The following is a 14,251-nucleotide window of genomic DNA, read 5'->3' as shown; positions in this document are numbered from 1 at the left end:
CTTGTGACCAGCTTTGCTGCTGCCACTATCTCATCTCCACTTTCCAAACTACAGAAGTTTCACAGGAGAACTTCTGAGAAGTTTGGAAGGTAGCACACGAGTTGCTGGCGGAAGCAGAACTGTAAGGCTGGGTGGTGAGTCTTGCTTGCGAAGCACAGTCAGTCGAGCACTTGCCCACAAAAGGCAAAGGTCCCAGGTTAGAGCCCCAGTTCGGTACACACTTGCAATCTTCCAGGAAGTTTTTATAATGTACAGATCCAATACTCTGAGCATGGTGATCTGGCACAACAGTGAATACTGAAATAACTCTAAAGCCTAGGGAGAAGGTAAATGCTTCACGTTGTTGAGATAACAAACATATCTGGAAAAAAAGAAAAAGAAAAAAAAAACAATAATTTAAAGAGTAAATTCAAAGCGCTGTAGAACACCAAACTAAAAAATAGCAGAAGATATGCAGAAAGAAACTGATGATGTTCACATGAGTTACAAGAAATTAAAAATGTTCTTATATGGAACAGATCGTTCTTAAGATATTGTTGACAGCTAAGGATGCAGAGGCAGATAGTCACATCATAACTACTGTTTATAAATTAATTAAGCAATTCACAGAACACTAACCTCACTGGATGAAGTATCTCTGTGCTGTTGGGAATACTGATGATCACACTCGACTGCACCTTTTAATTTCTGTGTATGACGAGTGGTTGATTCTGCAGAAGATGAACCGGTTTCTGGTGTTGCACAACCATTTATAGTTGGTATCTGTACACAACATAATTTTGCTGAAGCGAATAATATTTTGACTCCTGATATTGAATTGTAACTCACAATGGTGAAACAAAATATATAATACATACAATTCACCAGTTTTTGCACTGGTCATTGTGTAATTTTTACTTGGTCTTCAACAGTTTAAATGTTAGAACTAAATATAGAACAAAAATACAATCTAACAACACAAGTAAAAAAAAAAATCAGGATGCATTAAACTAAAAAGAAAAAAAATGAAATTAATACAAAGTGTCATAGAAAATGTAATTCCTATGTACCAACAGCAAATGGAGGAAGGTACATCATACTTCACATTTATGGAAATACCAGATTTGGAAACAAGTAATGATATGTCTTTTTTTTCACTTATTTCTGTCAGTCCTGCTCCAAATGTTCTTATTTCAGTTAACTGATGGTAGGTGTCTTTTCAGATTTTCTTCTCCAGTTTTTTGTTTAACTGGAAGTAGGCATCAGGTTGTATGGTACCTGTAGTGTTTGGGAAGTAGGTAACTTTTACTGAAGTAGAGAAAAAGTGCTATAACATCTGAGTTGTTATTTTCCAGGCCTAAACACACAATGAGCCAAAACGTTATAATCACTGCCCACTCTGAGACTTAATGCCACCTAGTGGGATTGGTGGAATGTGATGTGGCAAGGATAGTAATCAGTGAAGCAGAGACAAACGGAAAATCATTCTAGTGATGATATGGGCCACAAATGGGGAAATACATTGACGTAAGTGACTTTGGCAAAGGGCAGATTGTTATGACCTGGCACCTGGGGACAAGAATCTCAGAAATGGCCAATGCTGGTTAGCAGTTCATGGGCTGCTGTTGTGAGAATCTATGGGAAGTTGCTGAAGGAAGGTAAACCACGAGACGTCCAAGCCTCATCATGGAAGGTAGTGGTACGAGGCTTGCCTGCTCTGTAAAGCAGAATAGGCAGATACAATGACAGAGTACAATACTGACTCCAGACACAATTGTTTCATAGAACTACACTTAATGTACATTTTTGAGCATGGAGGTCCACAGCAGACGATCTCTACATGTTCTCATGCCTGACTCAATGACTCATCAAATACTATTGCGGTGTGCATAGAATCATCAAGATTGAATCATGGATCAATGGAAACATGTTTCCTGGTCAGATGAATCACATTTCTTGTTACACCAGGTCGATGATCATGCTCGGATACAACATCATCTAGGCTACGAGTACCAGGCATGGAGGCCAGTGGGGGCCAGTATCACGCTACAGAGGACATTAACACTGACTTTCATGGGGCCAGCTGGTAGTAATCGAAGGCACCATGACAGCTGTGGACTATGTGATTATTATTGCAGACCATCTGCATCCCTTTATGACTGATGTCTTCCACAAAGCTGACAGTATCTTCCAGCAGGATAAGTGCCTGTGTCATAAAGCCAGTATCAAAGACACCTAGTGCCATGTACCTCCGAGAGCCTACCACGGACTTGTCAAATCCACACCATGCAAAATGCTGGATGGACCAACATGGCATTAGGCAGGTAGTCAAAACGATTCGGTCTATCAGTGTATCTGTCTGTAAAATTTGTGGCTGCATTATTATCAGTGAAAATTGTTTCATTCTTAGTTGCATTATAATACAAAAATTTTAATGGAAGATGTGTGTAGACATGAACTCTTTTCACTGTCATTCGAAGTGTTCTACATACAATACCTACCTCTTCTCAGAAGCTGTTGCAGAACAATATATCCCTCAGTAGATTAAGAAACCAGTATTCACATCATGATCATCATCATCATATTATTATTATTATTATTATTATTATTATTATTTGAAACAAAAATAATGACTCAGATATTAGTCATTTATTGACATAAAATAGGTATTGGCACTAAGATAAATATCTGTTTGTACCGATAGTAATTTTGTGCTAAAGTGCACGTCATTTATGTTGGCGACCGAGTTTGGGTTCGTTCTGCACATCTGACGTCACAAAACACAGTCAGCCAATGAACAGAGAACGACGTTGCCAGATCTCGACTACAGTGCAGAGCACAGACGAGTGTCCTCAGTTTTAGAAACGTTAAGTCATAAATAAAGTAATAGAACAAAAGCAATGTCTTGATAGCAGACTTTCTTTTACAGAATGTTTGGAAAAAACATTCTTTATACCAATTGCTTCATATTCTATTTAATTAAACCAAACAAGCAATAATACTCCTAATTCAGGCGATAGAAAGGAAAGGTGTTTGTATCAATCTCACGAACCGTTTTTTCGCAATAAAGAACAGTGGTAATCGTTTATTTCCTATTGTACTTCGACGAAGCGTGAGTAATTCATAGTCATACCAACAGTGTTTGTCAGTGTTTTGCATGACGTGTTAGAAACCTCATGGAGGTTTGTTGTCAGACGAGTTGCGTTAGCGTAACGGTTAAGGTGTTAGGCTGCTAAGCAGAAAGCTACGAGTTCAAACCTCGTGTGGTGCTTAATATTTAAAAACAATATTGAAGTGCCTTATTCACGAATTTTATTCGTTTGAATGCAATTTTTTGAAATTTCTAGTGCTTTGTCTCTACATTAACCCTTTCGCTGCTGCAGACAGGTGCTCCCCGCATTCCGCGATGTGCGCGATTTTGTCATCACTGCACTGCTCGCCTGTGCAGACACATGGTGTTCCCACTGCTTTGACACACTTATCTTTCGATTTCACAAAAACTATTTGGCCCAAAAATTTGATTTTTACACCTCTTCTTGACTGATACCTTCCCCCCACAAATGACTTAATTTTGTTTTGATGTTCGACGCAGTTATTGTGCAGCATTAAATGTAGTAAACCATTGCCCAAAATTTAGAAGAGTTTGCAGGTGAAAGTCCATAGCGTATACTTTCCGTATGATCGATTTTAGTTGCCACAATGTTGAGAATGAAATGTGGACAAGATACCTAAATTTCATATAAAATTTACTGTATAACTTTATCTCATTTAATTTAAGTACCACGTAGGTGTTGTATGTAATATTGAGAAATATTCCGTCTTTCGCGACTGTAATAAAAGTTTTATTTACACCAGGCGCATTTGGCTTTATTTTAAAGCACTTCAGTCAATGAAAGGTATGGCACATACACAATGGTACTCATGTTCTCTTTCTTGTTTTTGTTCCACAGTCGCAGTTTTACCAATGGTATTGAAATATATTCCTCTTCTGCAACTGTAATAAGCGACTTATTTAGACCCGACACTTTTCTCTCTTTAGAAGCATCATCAGTGGACAGTATTTTGTCTCCTCCATTGCCAAGTGACCTTTCGTAGTTTTGTGCTGCGGTAACACAATATTCAACATTTGTGTTGGCTGATCAGTGTTTTAGCAAATAAATGCTGTTTGTGTCTGCCACACACAAAAATTATATTTGACATAGCTCAGAGCACTTCACTGATAGACAGTATGTTCAAGTCCTAATGTTACTGGTAAGTCCACAGTTTTGTTTAATGTATTTTGTCTACTTCCTTTTGATTGATTGAAGTGCTTTAAAATAAAGCTAAGCGTGCCCGATGTAAATAAAACTTTTTTTACAGTCGCAAAAGATGGAATATTTCTCATTATTACATACGACACCTATGTGGTACTTAAATTAAATGAGATATTGTTATACAGTAAATTTTATATGAAATTTAGGTATCTTGTCCACATTTCATTCTCAACATTGTGGCAACTAAAATCGACCATACGGAAAGTATACTCTATGGACTTTTACCTCTGCAAACTCTTCAAAATTTCGTGCAAGGGTTTACTATATTTAATGCTGCATAATAACTGCGTTGAACATCGAAACAAAATTAAGTCATTTATGGGGGGAAGGTATCAGTCAAGAAGAGGTGTAAAAATCAAATTTTTGGGCCAAATAGTTTTTATGGAATTGAATAAGAGTGTCAAAGCAGTCAGAACACCATGTGTCTGCACAGGCGAGCAGTGCAGTGACAAAATCGCGCACAGCGCGGAATGCGGGGAGCACGTCTGTGTAGCAGTGAAAGGGTTAATGCGGCTGTGGTGGCTTTACTTCATAAACTGCGCGCTCCCCCCTAAACGTAAGCTTGTGAACTATGCTATACTATGGCGCTGCTTCTTTTGGCGCGTGCGTCGTGTGCAACTGGCAACGCAGCAATCTCCCGCGTCTGGGTGGGCATGCGCGAGCCGCCAAGATAAAAGAATTGAACTATAGTGAATACCAATTTTCAAACCAAAATTAGAATTATGAGATTTACCTTCAGTCTTTGACTTGCTCTTCTTCCACCATCAAGCTCAACAACGAATGTCCTATCACTTTCCCAACTGCAATTCTCAAGATCAGCTACTTGCACAGCAACATCTAGTCTTCTTCCTGAATGATAGAATATGTTTGTGATTGAAAGTACGGAAAACACAGAAGTTATAGTTATTGAACTACTGAAAAAATAACTATTAGATGTAATTTGTAACCACTAGCAAATACAAAACATAAATGAAAAATCTGAGTCTGGTATTTCAATTATTGTAATACTTGTGATATGTATTTTCAACTTCTCCTGAAATTGCTCACAATAAGTGAAATAAAAAAGGACCAAACATGAGCAGAAAAAAAGCATTCACAAAACATAAGTGGAGAAAAAAAAACAGTTTTACATGAAAAGCTGGAAATCTACAGAAGACTACTTAAGAAATAGACAGAAGATGTAGATTGAGCAAAAAAAATTAAATGTATTAGGAAAATAAATCTGATAATAATAGTATACGTCTGCACAGGCATAATGAGCAAATACATTGTATCTCTGAGATATTATCATCTCTTAAGAATTAGCAAGAGCTTGCTGAAATACAATACCTCTGAATTTTTTATGTGAAAACCTTAAAGCTTTTTAAATAAAACAAATGTTATTAACATTCTACATCTTTATTCTTCATGTCTACACATCTGCAGCTCTCTTGGGCTAGAGGGCTCCAAATTGTAGCATGTAACATGGCTGTGTGGAACTAATCTATGTCAGTGCATGAGAAAGTGCGTGCTGTAATCAACTTTCAAATTAAAAGACCATACACAAGTACAACGGCATCTGCAACAAGCTGACTGTCATTGATCATTCTCCATAGAGTCCTGACTTGGCACCATCTTATTTTCATTTGTTTCCAAACCTTAAAGAACACCTTCAAGAACTTCACTTTGATAGTGATGAAGTGGTGCAAGCAGATGTGAGGCTGTGGCTCCATCAACAAAGTCAAGCATTCTACAGCGACAGTATCAACAAACTGGTCTCTCGTTAGGAGAAATTTGTTCATTGCTAGGTTTACTATGTTGAGAACTAAATACGTAGACCTGAAAGACGTTAACAACATTTGTTTTATCTAAAAAGCTTTATGGGTTTTCACATACAAAATATCAGAGGCGTTACTTTTTAGCATGCCCTCATAAATGCAAGTATGTGTGAATGATGAATTCTGATACTCCATTATGATTATCTAGTAACCTTGTTTATTCTCTATATTGAAAAAAGGGAACATTATATTCACCGAAGAAAAAGAAAGAGAAAATATAGTAACAGCATAATATGTCTAAACAGGCATAATTGGCAAGCACATTGCATCTCTGAAATGTTAAGTTGTGTGGAGTTACATGCAAATACACTCCTGGAAATGGAAAAAAGAACACATTGACACCGGTGTGTCAGACCCACCATACTTGCTCCGGACACTGCGAGAGGGCTGTACAAGCAATGATCACACGCACGGCACAGCGGACACACCAGGAACCGCGGTGTTGGCCGTCGAATGGCGCTAGCTGCGCAGCATTTGTGCACCGCCGCCGTCAGTGTCAGCCAGTTTGCCGTGGCATACGGAGCTCCATCGCAGTCTTTAACACTGATAGCATGCCGCGACAGCGTGGACGTGAACCGTATGTGCAGTTGACGGACTTTGAGCGAGGGCGTATAGTGGGCATGCGGGAGGCCGGGTGGACGTACCGCCGAATTGCTCAACACGTGGGGCGTGAGGTCTCCACAGTACATCGATGTTGTCGCCAGTGGTCGGCGGAAGGTGCATGTGCCCGTCGACCTGGGACCGGACCGCAGCAACGCACGGATGCACGCCAAGACCGTAGGATCCTACGCAGTGCCGTAGGGGACCGCACTGCCACTTCCCAGCAAATTAGGGACACTGTTGCTCCTGGGGTATCGGCGAGGACCATTCGCAACCGTCTCCATGAAGCTGGGCTACGGTCCCGCACACCGTTAGGCCGTCTTCCGCTCACGCCCCAACATCGTGCAGCCCGCCTCCAGTGGTGTCGCGACAGGCGTGAATGGAGGGACGAATGGAGACGTGTCGTCTTCAGCGATGAGAGTCGCTTCTGCCTTGGTGCCAATGATGGTCGTATGCGTGTTTGGCGCCGTGCAGGTGAGCGCCACAATCAGGACTGCATACGACCGAGGCACACAGGGCCAACACCCGGCATCATGGTGTGGGGAGCGATCTCCTACACTGGCCGTACACCACTGGTGATCGTCGAGGGGACACTGAATAGTGCACGGTACATCCAAACCGTCATCGAACCCATCGTTCTACCATTCCTAGACCGGCAAGGGAACTTGCTGTTCCAACAGGACAATGCACGTCCGCATGTATCCCGTGCCACCCAATGTGCTCTAGAAGGTATAAGTCAACTACCCTGGCCAGCAAGATCTCCGGATCTGTCCCCCATTGAGCATGTTTGGGACTGGATGAAGCGTCGTCTCACGCGGTCTGCACGTCCAGCACGAACGCTGGTCCAACTGAGGCGCCAGGTGGAAATGGCATGGCAAGCCGTTCCACAGGACTACATCCAGCATCTCTACGATCGTCTCCATGGGAGAATAGCAGCCTGCATTGCTGCGAAAGGTGGATATACACTGTACTAGTGCCGACATTGTGCATGCTCTGTTGCCTGTGTCTATGTGCCTGTGGTTCTGTCAGTGTGATCATGTGATGTATCTGACCCCAGGAATGTGTCAATAAAGTTTCCCCTTCCTGGGACAATGAATTCACGGTGTTCTTATTTCAATTTCCAGGAGTGTATGTGTGAATGATGAATTATGTATCAGCCTTGCTTACTATTCAGTCTGGATAGGAGGAGGAAGAAGAAGTGACATGTTCCACATCATTACAAAATATCATATTCATTATCTGTGGAACAAGTATTAATGTATGTATGTATGTATGAAGACTGTATCTTCTGAACCAAATGAAGAAAACTGTTGATAACAGATAACAGCTTAATAACATTAATTACAATACCCTGCCTCGCTGCACAATGCCAAATACAGGTCATTACGGTCAACGATAAACTTTTAGAAAAAACTAAGTGCTGCAACTAATCTATTTTGGACTGCCTTTAATGAACTGAATCATCAAAATAAACAAATAAATAAATAAATTCTGGTATATATCTTACTCACTTAATGTTGTGAAATTGTCAAATTTTGTTGGTATGGGTATATCTTACTTAATTCATATTGTGACACAGCAAGCTGGAACGACCCCACTTCAATGACTGCTCCCCTAATGATTGATAATCTTCTCCCCAGTTGTTATGCTAGTTATCATACCCTTATTTATACTGAACATATGTGACATGTAACCTGCCTAAATACTTGAAAAGCTTGGACTTTGCTCCACCTACAGTAAAAGTAGTATGGCCATTTGTTATAAAAACCGGCATCTCAACTTTTATATTTTATTTTGCATGAATAATTAACTTTTGAAATAATAGACATTGAAAATTGCATACTGTCATAATTTCTACTGCTTATTTTACCTTTTGGCTTGTTAGGTTCTGAACTTTTAACACAGTACTTTTCTGACTCCTTACTCATTAATTAAGCTACTAATTATGATTTTGAATAATTTAGCATATGTAAAATAATTTTTTAATGTGGCGCTGGTACCTGTGAACTGGGCATTCTTAGTGTGGATGCATGAAGTGATTCCATAAACTTTTCTAAATTCTTAGATTACCACATTTTTGTACACCACAATTTAGTCAAAACTTATAGTCCATCCGGAGTATCAATGTTGTACCTAGCTGTTTGTTAAATGATCGTGTAATTTCCAAAATAACGATTTGTTCATACGACTGTTTTAGAATAGTCAGACATCACCAGCCAGCCCTGGTCCAGTTAACAAGCTCCCAGTTTTTGTTCAAGCTACAGCTATGCACAGTTTGTTTACAGAAATACTTGTACCTGTATATGTGAAGAATCATTAATAGCGATGCCAAAAAAACTTTCAATTGATTTTTGTGGCTCAAGAAGTTTATGAATATTTTGACGTTTGTGTTATGGTTGGTAGGAGGCACTGACTATCTCTTTCACGTGAATGCAGTATTGTCGAATGATAATATTGCCTGTGAACTGTGACATTTTGTGTTAATATGGGCAGCATTTTGTGCTACACTTAATTCTTTTGTTCAGTGACTTATGGGACAGTGCTTCACTATTTCTGCCACTGTATCTTTTAGTTACTTGTGAGTACTGACCTGATAGTAGGTGCTAATAATCTCACAAAGGTAAAAGACTGGTTACCATATAAACACATGGAGTATAGCAATGGGCAGTTTGACAGCATCCAGTTAAGTTAGTGATGTCTGTGGTGTCACCGCCAGACACCACACTTGCTAGGTGGTAGCCTATAAATCGACCGCGGTCCGTTAGTATACGTCAGACCCGCGTGTCGTCACTGTCAGTGATTGCAGACTGAGCGCTGCCACATGGCAGGTCTAGTCTAGAGAGACTCCCTAGCACTCGCCCCAGTTGTACAGCTGACTTTGCTAGTGATAATTCACTGACTACATACGCTCTCATTTGCAGAGACGACAGTTTAGCATAGCCTTCAGCTACATCATTTTCTACAACCTAGCAAGGCACCATATTCTTCAAGAATGTATTCTGAACAGATAATATTGTGAATCATGTACTGTCAAGAGCGACATTCATCATTAATGGATTAAAGTTAAGTACCAAACTAATTACGTCCGCTTTCTGAATTCTAATTCCTTGTCATGTTCCAGACCTCACGTCAGTATAGTTCTTCCCTCCTCACGCCAGCCTGAGTGAGCTAAAACGCGTGCATTTCGGCCTCCTCTAGTAACACGGTGTTGGCTCTTCAACCAACACAACAGCAAGTATGATCAAATCTTACCATCCCGAACTGCTGACTTCTTTAAATGCACATCTTTTTAACTAACTGTCATAAAAACACCCAACCACCTCTGTGACATGAGATTTATGAAGTTCCCACAGAAAATATACACATGCCCCTGACATACAACATGCATGGGAAGTGAAACTAGTAACAGGCAATGGAGTGAATGCAGAAAACTCATGAGCTAAATTACTGTTCAGTGGCTCCTGTTGTTCACAGCAATCATAACCTTATGTTGACTTACCTAACCAGCAGAATTTTGTGACTTTAATAAATATGTCTTATATAAAACAAATTTTAAAATTTTTCCACAACAATCCATTGTGATTGAGAAGGGGTACAAAAAGATAACATATGAGTCTAATGATGTAATGTTCACAATACTTTTTTAGTTTAAATCTTATTGGTTATAAATAGAGCACAAAATTTGAACAGAAAATACACTGACAGCAAGGATGTCACAAGTTCTCACCTTAAGTTGATCAAAAGTTTTGAAATTATTTCTATACGTAAATTGTGCAGGTTCATTTTATTCATGCCGCTGCATTTATTATTTTCAAAAATGATTTATTTAGCATCATTTAGTATAAGAGTATTCCAATTGACTTAATGACAAAGAGATGTTATGCGAGTTCGAGCATAAGGGGCCGACTTCTGATCTTATCTGTTAACATTCTTCATAATTAGTCTATTATATTCAACAATAAGCTGTGATTTACTTTTTCTCAAACCATTTGTTGTAAGTTTAAACTCAAGCATGTCTGTATTCACTAAAAATTGGCCAGACCCCCAGCTTCGCTCTCCCTACCACACCATACCCCTTTCCACTGTTGTGTTAGCAGCAGATCGTCCTTCCTCTTAGCTTGGAGAATTCCAGTATCTTAAATTTACTTTGACAGAAGCCCCTCTATAAGGCTAACAGGATTGTAAAAATTGCTCATGAAGAGTGCATACCCTGTACCTTTCATTCCTTCAAGCAACTTTGAATGCATCTCCTTAACTGCTAATGCCTGCACATTTTCTTCCACTCTGCTTCTGAATATTAATGACCTTTCATCAGTAACATTCCCAGATATCTAGTTTTTTTTTTTTATTTTTATTTTTTTATTTTTTTTTTTTTTTTACAGATGACATAAACTTTGCAATAATTAGCACTTCAAGTATAGTCTTAGAAAGAATGGTTAATGACATTTTCATGACCATTAATAAATGGTTCCTCACCAGTTCTTTGTCAATAAACTTTGAGAAGACATGTTATATGTAGTTCAGAACTCGTACGAGTTTTCCTCCAGTATATTCCTACAATATGACAAGAAGCAGGCAGAAGAGATTGACAGTGTTAAATTCTTGGGATTCCAACTTGATAAGTTGCACTGGGAGAAGCAACGCACGTAATTGCTGAAGTGCCTGAAGTAAATCGTTATTCGCAATGTGGATGTTGTCAGACTTAGGAGATATAAAAACTAAATTCTGTCTGTTGTGTGTTACAAGGTAGACCATTTACATATATGAGGAACAATGCTGGACCTAAGACTGAGCCTTGTGGCACTTCGTAAGTCATTTCTCCCCAGTCTGAATTATGTCCCCACTAAATTTGTGGAATTACTATTGCAACTTTCTGCATTCTTTTGGTTGGATATGAAAATATCCACTGGTCGGCTGTACCATCAATCCCACAAAACTTCAATTTTTCTATGAATATACTTGGTTAACACAGTCAAATGCCTTAGATAGATTCTAGAAAATACCAACCAATGCTATTTTATTATTTAATGTTTGTAAAATGTGGTTAGGGTACATATAAACAGCATTCCCAGTAGAGCATCTCTTCTGATACCCAAACTGTGATTTGCAAATGAGAATGGGCAGCCACTTGGCCTTTAGATTGGCTGGCTAATGGTCTCACATGAACTGCTGGCTAGAGATGCTGTGCTGCTAACAGTTCACAGTGATAACTGTCAGATGTACGTGCAATGAGGCATACTGATAGTATGGTACCATTCATCAGTATGTCCTGCATGATTACAAGAAAGTGCCTCTTGAGCACATTGTTTGGTTGTACCTTGTAAAACTGAAGTCACACTGAAAGTAGTTTTCGAATACTGGATGACAGAAATTCTCTAAAAAGTCAGACTCAAATTTAAAATCCAAGAAATCATTGTTTGATTAATTTGCAATATCTGTGAGCAGCTGTCTGCTGGAACAGTTTATATTTACTCTGGAATATTTCCAACTGATATTTTCTGTACTCATGTTCAGTCTTTGGTAGATACAGTGAAGACTTGTTTCATCAGTAGGGAGGTATAGTTATAGAAATTTTATCAAATTTTATTCTTTAGATTCTGGTACTTGTAGAAAGTATTGACTGGTACTTTACATCAGACTTCATGCCAATTCAGAGCTTAAACCAACTTATTTCATAGGCATACACTTCAAATGTAAGGTTTATTCTTTGTCACAAATATAGCTTTTGGTCAGTAAGGCCTTCGTCAAAATTAGATGACAAACACACACATACACACTCATATAAACACAACTCACAAACGACTGCAGTCTCAGGCAACTGAGGCCTCAGTTGCCTGAGATTGCAGTCATGTCTTTCCTTTTCATAATACTGTTACATTCCATCCTGGATTTTCCATTGTCTGATTTATTATTTGTAATTTTTATGTACAAAACACATGCCAAAAACTGATACATATAGCCATACCAGATAAATGATGCAAGCTATACTCATTCACATTATTTTATAATATGGCACATAAAGGCAGCTGTTCTTAGTCAAGCTTTGCTCCACACACCCTACCCCAAAAGATTATTCCAGTTCGTGTGGAAGTCACATTATGCCACATTCAAGAACAAGAAGCAAATTTCTGAGCACACAATACAAAGAACATAAAAATTTCATCAACAGTGTTCTCAGTAATCACATACATCGTATCATTTAGAGAATGTGTGACTTACTGGCCAAAATGTAAAAATGCTACTGATACCCCATATTAATATCCCAAAAAATGTGGTGTCTGAAGTTATCATTTTCTGTGGAATCTGGCAGCCACTATAAGAAATCCATGAAAAACTTACTGAAAATGTTTGGATATACTCAAAATCTCCAATTAACATAAAATAACTAGTGATACACACAGCCTAGCCATCCAGGGGCATCACTTCTGTAGTGACAAGTAGTCCCTCTTTAAATATACAAAGAGTCTCACTGAGGCTTTCACACATCGAAATTACTCTCCCAACCTTTTACAGAAACAAATCTCCCAAGCCATAGCTCTCCAGTCATCCACCACCTCCCAAAGTCACACCGTCCGGCCACAAGGGAGCATTCCCTCTTGTCTCAGATCCACCAGGACTTGAGCAGCTGAATCACATTCTCCACCAGCGATTCAATTACCTCTTGTCATGCCCTGAAATGAGGATGCCCTATCCCACTATCCTTCCAACCCCTCCCACAGTGGTATTCTGCTGCCTACCGAACCTACACAATATCCTCATCCACTCCAATCCTGCTTCCAACCCCTGGCCTCATGGCTCACATCTGAGTAACAGATCTAGATGCAAGACTGTCCCATACATCTTCCCACCAACACCACCACCACCACCACCACCACCACCACCACTGCCACCTACTACAGTTCGATCACAAGCACCACCTATCCCATCAACAGCAAGGCAATCTGTGAAAGTAATCATGTGATCTACAAGCTAAGCTGCAACTAATTTGCTGCATTCTATGCAGACATAACAACCAATAAGCGGTCTATCCGCACGAACAGCAACCGACAAACTGTAGACCCCAGCTGGACCACCCAGCAGCTGAGCACGTTGCCTAACATAATATTCTTCACTTCAATGCTGTACTGTACCTACAATATGTTCTATGGTCCTGTAACCCCACTTCTTCTTCACCCTCCTATCTCCTTCCCTGTTTCCACTCCAGCAGTACCCATCCTTCTATTCTACCAAAACACCCAAAGCCTTTTTAATTCTCTCCTTTTCCACTCACTCCCCCTCCCCCCCTTTCCACCCTTTCTGTCTACAGACTGCTTCTCCCATCATGCGTTGTTGCTCACAGTCTGACCTTGGCAGCCAGAGACAGTGGTCGTGTGTGTGTGTATGTGTTTGTATATTGTCTGCTTCAGAAGAAGGCCTTTTGGCTGAAAGCTTACTTATTTAGCAATCTATTTGTTGTGCCTGTCTGTGACTCAGCATCTCCATTATATGGTGAGTAGCAATCCAGCCTTCCCATAGTACTGTCAACTAGTGACAGAACATGTA

The 14,251-nt window shown here is 39.6% G+C and overlaps 1 protein-coding gene across 1 annotated transcript in view; it reads right to left on the bottom strand.

Moving 5' to 3' along the window:
- The window catches only part of LOC124619211 (ninein-like protein), a 152,201-nt gene that overhangs the window by 19,303 nt on the left and 118,647 nt on the right, over window positions 1-14,251 (bottom strand). The window contains exons 17-18 of the mRNA XM_047145431.1: window positions 5,026-5,141; window positions 619-762 (exon numbers count right to left, since the gene is read on the bottom strand). Of these exons, the coding sequence (XP_047001387.1) occupies window positions 619-762; window positions 5,026-5,141 (260 nt within the window). The remainder of the gene's footprint in view (window positions 1-618; window positions 763-5,025; window positions 5,142-14,251) is intronic.

This window comes from Schistocerca americana, chromosome 6 (genome assembly GCF_021461395.2).
Source record: "Schistocerca americana isolate TAMUIC-IGC-003095 chromosome 6, iqSchAmer2.1, whole genome shotgun sequence".
NCBI classification, from domain to species: Eukaryota; Metazoa; Arthropoda; class Insecta; order Orthoptera; family Acrididae; genus Schistocerca; species Schistocerca americana.
The sequence above is the reverse complement of the archived record's forward strand: the minus strand, read 5'-3'. Positions and strand labels throughout refer to the sequence as shown.